General features: G+C 39.5%; 1 protein-coding gene across 3 annotated transcripts in view; it reads left to right on the top strand.

Annotated features, from left to right (window-relative positions):
- The window catches only part of SLC44A3 (solute carrier family 44 member 3), a 39,599-nt gene that overhangs the window by 4,832 nt on the left and 21,449 nt on the right, over positions 1 to 13,318 (top strand). For all 3 annotated transcript variants that reach the window (XM_082053562.1, XM_082053561.1, XM_082053563.1), the window contains 5 exons: positions 1,400 to 1,569; positions 2,126 to 2,215; positions 2,894 to 3,018; positions 3,795 to 3,981; positions 11,800 to 11,965. In XM_082053562.1, the coding sequence (XP_081909688.1) occupies positions 1,400 to 1,569; positions 2,126 to 2,215; positions 2,894 to 3,018; positions 3,795 to 3,981; positions 11,800 to 11,965 (738 nt within the window). The remainder of the gene's footprint in view (positions 1 to 1,399; positions 1,570 to 2,125; positions 2,216 to 2,893; positions 3,019 to 3,794; positions 3,982 to 11,799; positions 11,966 to 13,318) is intronic.

Raw genomic sequence — 13,318 nt, 5'->3', positions numbered from 1 at the left:
TCGTGTTTTGTATTTGACTTGATGCTTCACAGTCAGAATGGTTTTGCTTTGTTTATTTTTTCTGTACATGTCCTTATGAGTTCTCATGTATGCCTGTGAACACGTGAGTCTCCTCTCCCACAGAATGAACAAGGACTACATTCCCTTCATTCCTCTACTGTTTAGAGATTTTTTCTCTCCAAATCAGGGGAAAAACTCTCCATATGAGGAACAGCTTATCTCCTGCACAGACTTTCGCTCTCTCCCTCAATGCCAAGGAAGAGGAGCTGTGGTCTTGGGCCTTGCTTACTATCCTGAACCCAGAAATTTCTATCCATTATTTCATAGCCAGCTGGCTTGAAGCACAGGTCTGTGGATGGCACTCTCTTCAGCATTTGGCATTTGTGAGTCAAAATCCTTAAACCCGTGATTTTAAATTCCACTGCGTCATGAAAATACAGCAAAGAATTGGAGTCCGCATATTGGCAGAGCCGTCATATGCTCTGAACAAAATTAAATAGAGGAAAAAAGCAAACAGAAGAGAAGACACATAAAGACATTACATGCAGTGGATCAAAGGAGAGCATGTAAATTGATGAAAAAATATGTGATATTTTACTTTGACTTCTTAGGGTCTTTTCTTTTTGGCAAGGAACTTTGGAAAGTTATTCATCTTGCACAGTAATATTTCATAGTAGAAGCAAAGCTGGTCAGAATTTTTAACTGTTGATGAGCAAACCTCTCCTTTTTAAGTATGAATATGCCTTTGACTGTTGTAGTACAGCGTTGCTGAAGTGGGACATTAAATATATTCAAGAATCTTGATTGGGAGTGACAAATAATTTCATATGTAAATATTTGGTGGTGTTAATTGTACCTTACAAACATTGTTTTGTTGTGGCTTTCAGAATGCTTAAATATCATAAAAACAGTACAAAATGTTTGTGGCCTAGAATTGTCTACAACGTAGCTTACATCTATGTTAGCGTGAGTTTAGCTTTTACATAAACACATAGGAGCAAAGCAGTTGAAGCCAGACTGGAACGGGAATAGGAGCTACACACTGATGGTGATTGACATAGTAGTTGGTTGATCTTGAATGGATGTCCTGGAACAGTGACACAGGCATGATGCTGCTAGGAGTTGATATTTTGCAGATGAAACATAAAAGTACCATTTGTAACAGCCCACTCCCATGCGCAGTGCCCTGTTGTGTCAGGCTCCATGAGGAGGGTCTCCTGGGCGGGGAGGTTGCCTGCCCCGTTACAGATCAGACTGGCTGACTGTGGCTGCAAAACTGTTGAGGATGCCGGTGGGCAGCTGCAGGGGGCTTGAAAGAGCACGGTGGAATGGATCTCCCTGGATTTGAAACTGTCCAGTAATTAATTTTTTTTAACCATCTTTGGTTTTAACCTTCCAGCAAATCTTTTCCATTATTTAATCGATGTGTTCCACAAAATCCTGAATGCTATTCCAAATATGCATCTGTCTTAATACGTATGGTTAATGAAATGGATGTTTTTCATCGAATTCTAAGTGGAATATTGGCAGGAAGAGATACTGTGATAGGACTGAGTGTCCTTGCACTAGGTAAGGTTACGAATTAGATATAAATAATGATATTAAATTAAAATATGAAGTTTCAAATGTTTTTATTAACTTTATGTTTTTAGTGTAGCAGTGATCTTTTCCATATTTTCTGGGCAGAGTTGTTTTTAAGAAAGAGTGATTGTGTTTTATAAGGAAGCATTTAGTAGGCTGATGAAATACAAGTCTATGAAATATCAGATTCTGTGTTCCTTGATATGATAATATACCTCATTTCAGGGGACTGTAAGAAATTGTTTATGAAAAAAATGGCATCAGCCATTTTAACTTAAATTTTATACAAAATATTATTGAAGAGCTAATAATTCCCAAGATGAAATATTTCTGTTATAAGTTCATTATTAGTAAGTTATAGGTAACTGTGTGTTTTAAATGTTAAAAAGTTTGCTAGCTTTGCTAAATGGTGTTGCTTTTGAGACTACTGTTTATAAATGAAAGCCCAAATTCTGCAAGAACCTTACATTTGTTTTTAAAGCATAAAGAGTTAAGTTAAATGTGTTGTGACATTCATAATAAACTGATTTTGTATATTTTTCAGCCTTCTCTTTTATACTGGTTTTAGCCTTCAGATTCATTCGGACACTTCTGGTCCATACTTTGATTGCACTGGTTGTATTTGGGCTGTTATGTAAGTATATTTATCTTTTAGCATATGCTTAGTTAAATGGATCATCTCACTGAACTGAAGGAGAGGCAGCTGAACAAACAGCTATCCTTCCTTTTTCTCTATGGCCATCCTCAGTGACCTTAAGCTTACCGCATCCACTTCCAAGCTGAGCCCTGCCTGCCTTTGGGTGCCAAGATCTGGCTGTGCTGTTCCAGCTGTTGAGTGTGGGATGATGATGAGTTTTATTTTTTTTGTAGATGCCTGGAAACAACATTTCTTTTGGCAGATCACTGCAGTTATTAAAATGCTGCTATTTCAAAGAAAGTTCAGTGAAGTTCTACATTGCCTGCTTTAGAAAGGGAGAGCTATAGGAATGTCTCCACCTAAAGCTTGTCATTCCATAAAAGTTAGCTTTGTATCTCCTCAATGGAATTATGTGCCTGAGCTTTAGAATAACCGCAAGAAAACCAAACATTCTGCTGTGGCTTTACCTCAGACTAACAGAACATTATGTGAATTTTCTCTGTGGTCATTGACACTGTGCCTCTCTGCTACGTGACAGTCTTCCTGAGCTGAGCTTGGCTTAGGCAGAAGGGCGAGGGATTCTCGAGGGAGACTGGGCAGACAGCAGCCTGCCAAGAGCAGTGTGCCGCAGCCTGGGGCGTGCTGCCCGCCTTCATCCTGCTCTTGTTTGCTCAGTTGTCTCAGGTGTTCTCTGGTGGCTCTATTATGACTACAAGAATGATCCCAGCACTGAATTGGAAACAGAAAAGGAAAATGTAAAATTTCTACTTGGATATGCTATCTTCTCAACAATAGTTACTGTAAGTAGCATTTTACCCTAGGCAATGGCAGAGGCTGTAAATTGAAACTTGAACTACTGTGGTTCTGCAACGGTAAAAGTAATTCCTCATTCCTTTCAGGTTTGAAAATGAGAATCAATTATAAGATCTGCTTACACTCATTTAAATAGTTTTATATCTTCATTGTGAAATTTGTTTGTTAGCACAGGGCTCTGCCACACTTCAACCCTGTCCAAACACTGTTAGCATTGATGGTGTAGAAATGCAAGAATTGTGTTCCATCCCTACTCTTCTCTGCATCAGCTAACTGGAGAATCATGTTGAGTGAACATACGGGCACTGGCTCGGTATGAATGTGAGATCTGTGGATTCAGCCTACCATGTCAGTAGGAGAAAGGAGTGGTAGCTCTTGCAGACAATGAGCAGGGTAGTGAAGCACAGGGAGCAGTGTCTAGGCCTTAAGTTATTGGGTTAAATTCTGCTTTTTCCTCATTGAACTTGTTTTCCAAATGAAAATCTGACTGTGGCTTGCAACTTTAAAGTGATTTTTTTCACTTGATGTTGCAATGTTAAAGAAGTCATTGCTCAATATGAGTGCACAGACAATTTGTATTTCATGAGACCTTTGATGTCTCAGAAAGCTTTTCCAGTGCACAGTAAGTTTGTGTAAATTGCCCTGCTGTCATGTTTTTGTGAAATCTGTACCCCCTGATCCCACATTTGACAACACTGCTAGTTTTCTTAAGGAGGAAAAAAAAAAAACACCAAACAATTTGTCTTTTTATTTCCTGTAACAGGTTATTCTGATTTCCCTTATATTTGTACTAAGAAAGAGGCTTCAGTTCACTGTACAGCTCTTTCGAATTGTTGGTAAAATCATTGGCAGAATTCCTTTCCTCTTGTTCCAACCACTCTGGACCTTTCTGATACTCATTGTGTTCTGGGTATTTTGGGTTGCTGTGCTACTTAGCTTAGGAACTGCAGGTAAGTATATGCTTTTTCATATTTTTGGATGAATATTATCTGTTTCCTAGGTTAAACCTAGATTTTTGCTCCTATATGTTTTGTTCTTTCTCAATTATTTAATTTATTATTAGATTGTGGTAGGTACAGTATATGTTTGATATATTTAAATAAAGTAACGGGGGAGGAGACAGCTTTTAGTGGGGTTATTATGAAATGAGTATGTTCATGTCCTCTGACTATAAACAATTGTCATGGAGGCAGAACGTTGTTTTCTGAGCAGTGGTTCAGTGACAACTGCTATCATTATTTAGACTGGTACAACTGTATTCAGATTAATCCAGAGATTCTTGCAGTTGTAGGGGAGGTACTCTGTAGAAATAGTCAATCTCTATGAAAGATCTGCAATAACAGATTTTGAGTATGAAGGTGGTATTACTGGGGGACATACCACTATGACATCTGTCACTGTTTGAACCAGGGTAATTTGGATGCTGTTCCTTGGCCCAGCATCGCACTATCCCAGGGAGAGGGAGGTTGTTCTTCCATACAGCATCACCTAAAGAAGGGAAGCTAAACTCTGCATAGCTCTGGGGTAACTCCTAATGCAGACATCAGCCTTTGTACATAGGAAGCATTATGATTTGAGGTTTGGGGTTTTTTTTTTGTTTGTTTTATTTTTAAATTTCTAGGGCCACTGCTAGGAGTCAGTTGTTGTCCTTTGGGCTGCAGCTGATGCAGAATTGATGCAGATAGAGACAGTTTGTCATTCCTGTGTTTATTCATGGGTTTTCTGTTTTCTGAATTCTGGCAGTGGTTTCTGTGTGGAAAACCAAACATAGCCTAGCTCTTCAAATGCTTATGTGTTAGCATTTTATCTCATGTTTCTACCATCCCTTGAGACAGTGACTGCAGTAACTCCTCTGTGCAGGCTTACAGATCCCTGTTAGTCCAGAAAAGACTCTAAGCTCTCTGTAGCTGAGCCCATTTGGCAAAACTGGCAGTATTTCCCATCTCCATGGGTCCAGTACTTCACTCCTCTTCCATCACAACTGCTTCCATCTCAAGCTGTTAATTCTGGCTCTGTACAAGACCCACTTCACTTGTAACATGAGAGTCCGTCCGTCTGAGTCCATCCTGGCATCGCACATCCCTCACCTATTGCTTAAGCTAGACTAGGAGCCGTTTTCCTCCAGCTTTCTTTGGAGAGTCACGCAGGTTTGCGAGGGTGTCTCTGTTTCTGCTGCCTTTCCCTCAGTAGTTCATGTCTGTCAGAAATGGCTGCTTGAAATACTTGTCTGGCTGATAATCTACTTCTGCTGCAAAAGGGTCAGACCAAGCAAGGCCAAATGTCCAGCCTGCAGTCTCTTTGTGAGTTGCTCCTGGTGGACTAAATAGTCAAGCAGATTCACTTTGCTTTAGGTGTCATGGATATTCCTTTTTCATGCTCCTCTGAGTTGAATGTTCCATTTACCGAGGCAGCATTACATATGAGACACAACTTTGTGTGGTTGTTAGCTTGTCTGCAAAATCTTCATCCCATTTATGCACATATCAGGCAGGCAGCAGTAGTTTTCAAACTGGCCTTGTGGGGTACTTTATCACTGGTTCAGACCAGTCCTTCATAGAAAGGAGCATCTCCTGAGCCACCAGCCACCTGTTCATTTCATGCACCTGCTTGGATCAGATGCAATTTAAAATAAACATTAACCATAGTAATGTAGTAGCAGGTAAAGAAAATGAATGGTAACACACAGATTTGCTAAATATATAATTAACAATAATTATTAGAATAAATAATTACATCCTTGATATTAAGCTGGGCTGGCTCATTACCACTCACTGGTTCTCTTAAAATGCACACATAAGGGTGTGAAGCTTGCCCTTGTTAAATCTGAATTTTGAAGATGCCAGCTGAGTCTGTTGTATCCAAAAGCACCACAATCAATAGAAGAGTAGAAGTATTTTACATCGTATGACAGAAACAGCTTGATGGTAAGTGCAGGATGGGGAACTAGTCAGGTATTTCCTGGATGCTTTTACAGACTTTGCAGGAAAGTAGTTAGTTGCACATTATACCCCAAAGCAAATTCCACATGTATTCACAAGGAAATAAAACTCAGTGACAACGGCCCTGGAGAGGACTTTTATGCATTTTCCACGTTGTGCCATTTTGCTTCATTGGTTATATTCTCTGTTTCCTGCAAGACACCTCCATTCTACTTTTCGTTTTTATTCCCCTGCCTCCTTGGAGAGTAGGATTCAAACACTTTGTGACCTGCTGTTATATTCATAGTGCAGCACACATCTCTTGGCTCAAAGGTATTTTATCTTTTGTCTTCTCCCTAGCATAATAGGAATGCTGATGTTTCCAGCGAATGATACAAACAGTACAGTACAGAGGGCAGCATAATCTTGCTGCACAGTAATGTTAAAGTTTCTAGGATGCTCTCACTTTTGAAAGAATTGACTTTTTGAAGATTTAGCATAAGAAGAGAAGGCCATTTCCAGGCATTTAACTGTCCATATATTGCTTATATGAGGAATTTAGTAAAATATGCTTTTTGACTGCGATCTTCTGCCAGGATATTTTTAGTGTAGATGTCAATCCTTGTAAGATTCTTCTGTTAACAGCAAATGTGTTAATATTTAGAAGAAAATGTGCATTTGATAAATAAGCCAATTCTAAGTTACAGCCTAAGCATGAGTGCAGATGGAAAAATGCCACTCTATGTATTTGATCATTTTTCTGGTTAAAATTAAATTCTATTAATTTTATTGTTTGTTTTTGTAATTACTCTTTTTGTTAAGGTGTCCATGTTAAATGGTGGCTGTTGTTACTCAGCGCGTGTAAAGGGAGTTGCTAGCAAGGTGTAGGGGTTGAGGTGTTGATGTAAATAGCATGTAACTGACCTGCAGCAGCCGCAGTGCCCGCTAGGCGCCGATCGAGGAGTGTGGGGAAGTCGCTTCTGAATCTGCTTGCTTGTATACAGCTGCTCTGGTTACCGAGTAACTCCTCCTGAGAGGAGCTGGAAGACAACAGAGGCAATTTTATCCTTTTAACGATCTGGGGGGGTAGTGAAGGAATGTTTTATCCAGCTTTCAGGTTGAGGTGATGCAGGAGGTTGGTATTGGCTAAAAGTATGACAGTTGTTTGGATTTCCAGTCTCATACTATACCTCAGATTTGGTTTGTACTTCAGAACTTGGAAAATGAGCAGTGGAATAGATTTGATATTGAGAATATTCCTTTAGATTCTGTTTCAAATTTTCAACCCAAATATGCGTCCTCTGAAACGCTGCCTGTTAAAGCAGCTCACAGGAAGATAGCTTGTTGCGAGTGGTTTTAATGTTCTAGGATGACTAGTACCTACACATCCCGTAAAAATAAATAAATATAGTACTTTATGGATAACAATGCATTGGCAGAACACCTTTGTATTTTCTACTAGTTTTCTACAATTGCCTTGTAAATGGAAGACATTTCATTTGGTTTTCAGTTTTGGGGACTTTTTGTAACAGCTGAGAGTACTTCTCTGAAGATCTCCCAAGATATGCTCTCTTTGAGTACCTATTTTCTCCACTGACAAATAGTTGCCTATCCAGAATTCAGTTTGTAAAATACAGGTGGTGGTTTTCTTGTTTTTGACAGTTTGACTTTTTTTCTCTCACAAATACATTTTCTAGGGCTATGCAAACTATATTTTAAATGTAAATATACCAAGAAAGCTGAAAAAATGGAAATGTTTACAAAGACACTAGTCTTTAGTCTAATACAAAGAGATGGGCAAGTGAAATTGGCTTGCTGCTATGGTGCACCTGTTCTTAACATTTTCCCTGAATCTTCTCTAGTTATATCATATTTATAGCATCTCTGGATCTTAAAGCTCTGGAGCACTTGATACTCACTTCAGCTATGGTGCACCTGATCGTTATGCGACCACACAGGCAACGTATTTACCTCCTCTCCAGAAGTTAGTGTTACTCTGAGGAAAGACTGTCTTCTTGGGAGCTATAGGGAACTATAGCCCACACTTGGAAAGGTACTTATGCATATGACTAACGTGAAACACATGGATAATCGTATTAAAATCAGTGGGACTACTTATGCATTTTAAGACAGGCACCTGCTTAAGTACCTTGGTAATTCAAAATCTGTAACAGCAGCAAAGACTGAGTGAATTCCAGACCTAGAAAACCAGGAGAAATGCCAGACTCCATGAGACTTGAGACAGCACAAACAGTGGCACCAGTTAGAACCATTAGCTGGCTAGGAATGGAATTCAGCTGTGCTTTGGAAAAGCTGATATGTCTTAGGGTCATTGAGTCTTATTGTTTGCTAATTTATGTGGCATTTCACTGCAGAACTGAAGTGGCTTGTGGCACAGCAAAGCATGTCTTTCAACTTCCCAGCATGTGGAAACTGTGAAGTCCACATGGCATAAATACTGAGCATGTAATGTAGGATGAGAACACGGTGTTAAATTGTTGTCTAATGAAGGTGCATCCTACAGGCAAGTAAGCAATAAAACTGCCACATAGGGCTGTGCAGTAGCAAACCCAGCAATAAAAATGTATTTCCTGCAGGGCCCTTGACATTCCAATTACAGTCAGCTAGCTTAGCTCTAAATACCACTACATGGGAAAAAGCTAAATAAAATAACAATAAATTCTGTTGCAGGAAGCATGAAAATTCAGTGTATGATGCCAGAGCCTTTCCTTACTTAGCAATGAGAAGGGCTCATCATATTTTCATGTTAACAGGAGCTTTTAGCATTTTCTGGTCAGTGATTCTTTGTTTCTGATAAGCACGTTGCTGAACTAGACTTTCCAGGAATTTTCATCCATTACAACAGCCTGTTGCTTCAGGCATCAGCAAAACCTTGCAGCAGCAGTTGCCAAATAGGAGCATCTGACATAAGTCTGGAAGTGCCAAAATGTAGCTAATGATACTGCGTGTGCACACAGACTTTTGTGTCATTGCCTTGCTGTGCTGACTGCCATAGTGGCACAGCACTGGGCTGCAGGGTCAGATGGAGAAACTCCTCTGAATTCTGCTACAAACACTTGTGTCTGTTTGCGTTGAGTTGTTTGCAGTAGATCAACATTTGTGCTGATCAGAGGTTTTCAGATTTGGTGATTCAGCTGTAGCGACTTGAATTCTTTACTGACTTCTTAATGTTACCACTAAGAGTGTATAGTATAATACATCAGAAAGATTCATGATTATGTAGTTGACAAATGAAACCATGTTTCCAGGCTTTGTTGAGAAAGTTTGGCTTGTATGCATGGGTAGATCGCAGTGGGGTGATGAGGAAAATGGCATATACTTTTCTCAGCAGGGTATCTAGAATAACTGTAGAGTTTATCTGTGTTGCTAAGATTGCCGTATGAAAAATAGCATTGCATGCAATTCTGTTGACAAAATTATGCATGCATGGCAGACCCAGAAGACAGGGTATCAGTCAGACACAGATGTTTATGTTGGTAAACAGATTCCTGTGAAATAACAAAACCAGTTTACCATATCTAGACAGCAAAGCGATCAATGGTAAACTCACAGGTGGATGTGCCTGATTCCTATGCAGCAGAGCACCGTGCTGTGCACATGCATATGTGTAAAGCTGGCCAGGAAAGACAAAGCTGTAACTGTTGTTACAGCAGGTGATTATTTCAGTAGACTGGTAAAAAAAAAAAAAAAAAGTGGAATTAGTTTATCATGCATACACTTGTCAGTCTTCATGGCAGAACTACAGAAGCAAAACCTGAAATGCGCTTTTCTTTGGAAAAGAAATGCTCAGGTGGATTGTATGGTGGAAAATGTGCTTGATTCTGCTACCAAATGGCATAACGTCTTTGCATAAAAATGGGGAAGTAGGAGACCACCTTGCATTTCATTGACCTATCATTTGCATCAGAACGAGAAGGAATGGTATAGCACATAGCCTGTTTTAATGTACCGAGGTAAATGAATCTATCCTCAAACATTCCCTTTAAAAAAAAAAAGAAAAAAAAATAGGAACAACATCTTTTGCATCCAAACTTAAAACCAGGGAGGCAGGGGATGGGGAGGAATGGCTGACAGTTTGTGAGATGAGATCTGAGATATGAGTAGTAGCTTTTTCACACCATCAAGTATCTTGCTTAAAATACACTTGAATATAACGGAAGCAACAATATTTCTGTGAACAATCAACTATGCAGCACTCGAAAGAGCTTGCTTGTTTAGCTAAAATTGATAACCTTTCAGAAAATAAAATAGCTAGGACACGCATCTGTGTCTGCACCTCAGCAAAGGCTGCCTTCATGAACAAGCCTGACATAGGACCTACAAACTCCTCCCTGAGGCCAGCTGTACTGTGCTGATGGATGCAAGGCTTGATGATGAGTGCTGAGAATAAGACTGACTCAGCTCCGAGATGAATGCTTAGTTTGTAGGCTATAAATTTATTCATAGACTGACTCTTTCCTTCTTGCCTTTGAATAACCAATAGCTCTTCTCTGAGCATCTAATTTTGCAGTGCTACTATGGAGTAGATGAATAATTTTCATAATTTACAGACAAACAGACCGTGGTTCTGAAAAGTTATAAAGCTAGTCTAAACCTGATGGTATTGCTGAAAACAAATCTTCATTGTTTCTACTTGTACCTATTCTTGAGTATTAAGTCTGTGGCTATAGAAAAATAGGTCAGAAATAAGTGAACCATTTCATAGTTAGCTTTGTATCTGTGGTAGTGTTGAACTTGAAGGTGGTATGCTGCCTGGTGGGAGAACATGAAGTATTAAAGCTTAAGTTATAATGCTGTTCTAGCAGTAATAGACAATTCTGTGTCTCCCTTTGTTATTTCTATCATGGAGTTAGAGTTAGAAACTGTTCACCACCAGAAATCATTCTGTTCTGTGGATGTGTTTATCTTTAAGGTTAATAGACTTAAGGCTTGGTAAGATTAAAAAAATGGCAGGTTATGGACCTAGAGACCTTTCACTAGGAGAAATATCCTGGTGCCATTATCCCCTGGCTAGGCTTCTGAGTCAAGTGGCATAAATAGGATTGCATAAACAAAGGTCTGGTTGCTAAGTTTTCTAAGTTACCTCGACCTTTTGTGAAAAACCATCTCTTGAATATGGAATAAATTATTTGCTATTAACAGAAGTGGAGACAATTTTTTTAGGTTGAATAAGTGAATTTCTCAATGTTCCTGAATACAATAGTAACACTGGAGCATATACTAACATATAGATGTCTGCTTTTTTATTTTCTTGTTCTGAGAGGTTGCCTTTATGTGCCTGCATTTTACACAAAGATTGCAAAGCATGGAGAGTAGAAAACTAGTTGCCATGTTCTAAATAGTAATAAAAATAATAATTTGGTTTTGTTGCAGTGGTAAGTTGTGCGTCCTTAATATTTTTTGCAGTCTTTCTCTTTTGCTTCTTATAAAAAAAAAAATCTAAAGCATTTCATATGAATTTATTTGAAATTTGAATGAAGAAAATGAAGATTTCATTTACATCTGAAGCATTTGATTACTCAGACCTTGAGTAGTATTTTCTCAGAAGTCTCTACTAATTTGTGGCTCTCCTCTTGACCTTATTGGCAGCTGTGTCTCAATCCCAATTTAAACCCAAGCTTTTGCTTTTTGTAAGATTTTATTTTTCAAAATTCCACTTGAATTACAAAATTTTGGCTCTCTGTTAGAATAAGTAGAATTAACTAGCACTTGAATTTATTTATCGCTAACTTTACTGAAGAAAAGTTAAGAAAAAGAAATACTTATATGTACTTTCTTTTTCCTTGTCTGGTGCATTATGATAATCCAGTGGTGTAATCCCAACTCTAGGTACTGCACAGACAACTCCAGGAGGACAGGTAGAATACAGAGCTCTGTCTGGAATTTCCTACATGGCATGGTACCATTTCGTTGGCCTGATCTGGACTAGTGAATTCATTCTTGCCTGTCAGCAAATGACGATTGCTGGGGCAGTGGTTACTTGTTACTTCAACAGGTGAGTGCGGAATAGCCCCCGTATAGTTGGGGGGATTTTCAACCATTTATTTTCAATCTTCCTAGGCAAAATAGTCTCAAATAGACTGCAATTGATGTCAGTATCTTGGAATACTAATTAATATAAAATAATGTTGTTTGTTGCAAGACCTTGACTAAGATTTTACACTGTGTATGATATCGATGTGACTCACCCGTACTGCTGGAGTTACTGGGCCAAACTGAGCCTTGATACAAGCCCATAGAGCTCAGCTGACTCTGCTGAAATTACCATTCATAAGGCACAGGCTGCATTTGACCGTTTTCCAGGAGGGTGCATTACCTCCAAATGGAGATGCAATATATAGCTCCTTAGTAATTTCATGTATTTGTAAGCAGTTTGACCTCCTCCTAAGTGTTCATCGCTGCTTTGAGGTTCCATTTGTCCTGACCGCATAAATACCTAGTCTGTGTAAACGAATTTTCTTGAATTTTATATTGTCCTGAAATGTAAATGTGGAGGAAATTAAGAAAAATCCCCACTTGTCATGATCTATACTGTTTTCTAGACTTGCAACATTGTAAAATGAAATTAAGTTGGTTTTATGCACCGGAGCGGTGCTATTCTGTCATTGTGGGAGAAGGTCTAAATCTCACAATACATTGTTGAATTTTTTGACAGTGAAATAAGTATTAGCCTGAAAACTTTTTTCTTTCAAGTATTTCATAAGCTCTCTCACCCTCATTGCTCTGTTCCTGCATACCCAATTATTAGATTTACCATCTGTGAAAAACTCTGGCATTTTAAGGCATTTCTTCATTTTGTATTGGAGGAATATGGTGATAATCTCAGTTTGTTGGAAAAGTAGCCCTTGAGGAAGGTGACCTGGGAGGGAGTCGGGCAGCCTGGCAGGAGAGGTCCTGGGGACCCTGGAGCACTGGGCTCAGCTGCCTGCAACCATGGGGCTCAGGCAGCTCAGGAAGGAAGCTTTGGGCTTCCCCAGAACCTAGGTAGCAGGTTTCTGTTAATGGTCTCTAGAATCTATCCCCGGATGTCTCAGTTGCTGATAGGAAGACCTCCTGCTGAAAGGTTTCCAAACGGTCAGCTCCCCCCACCGCCCAGCAGAGACAACAGCGCAGTCCCTGCTTGCAGCCGGCAGCGGCTCTGCCCCAGACAGAGCTGCACAACTGCAAGACCTGCTAACAGCCAGTGCCCACCGTTGTTTTAAGAGATGTTTTGTCATCCCATCCAAAAAGCCAAGGCAGGGCAGTGTTTAACATGTTCCGGGAGCCTGTCTCTGCTAGGATTTTCTACATGGCAAACAGCCATGCCGCTGAACTGGTGTTAGTAAAAGAGCAGACAAAACCTCAAATG

Source organism: Streptopelia decaocto (genome assembly GCF_964273445.1).
Source record: "Streptopelia decaocto genome assembly, chromosome: 5".
Lineage (NCBI taxonomy): Eukaryota > Metazoa > Chordata > Aves > Columbiformes > Columbidae > Streptopelia > Streptopelia decaocto.
The sequence above is the reverse complement of the archived record's forward strand: the minus strand, read 5'-3'. Positions and strand labels throughout refer to the sequence as shown.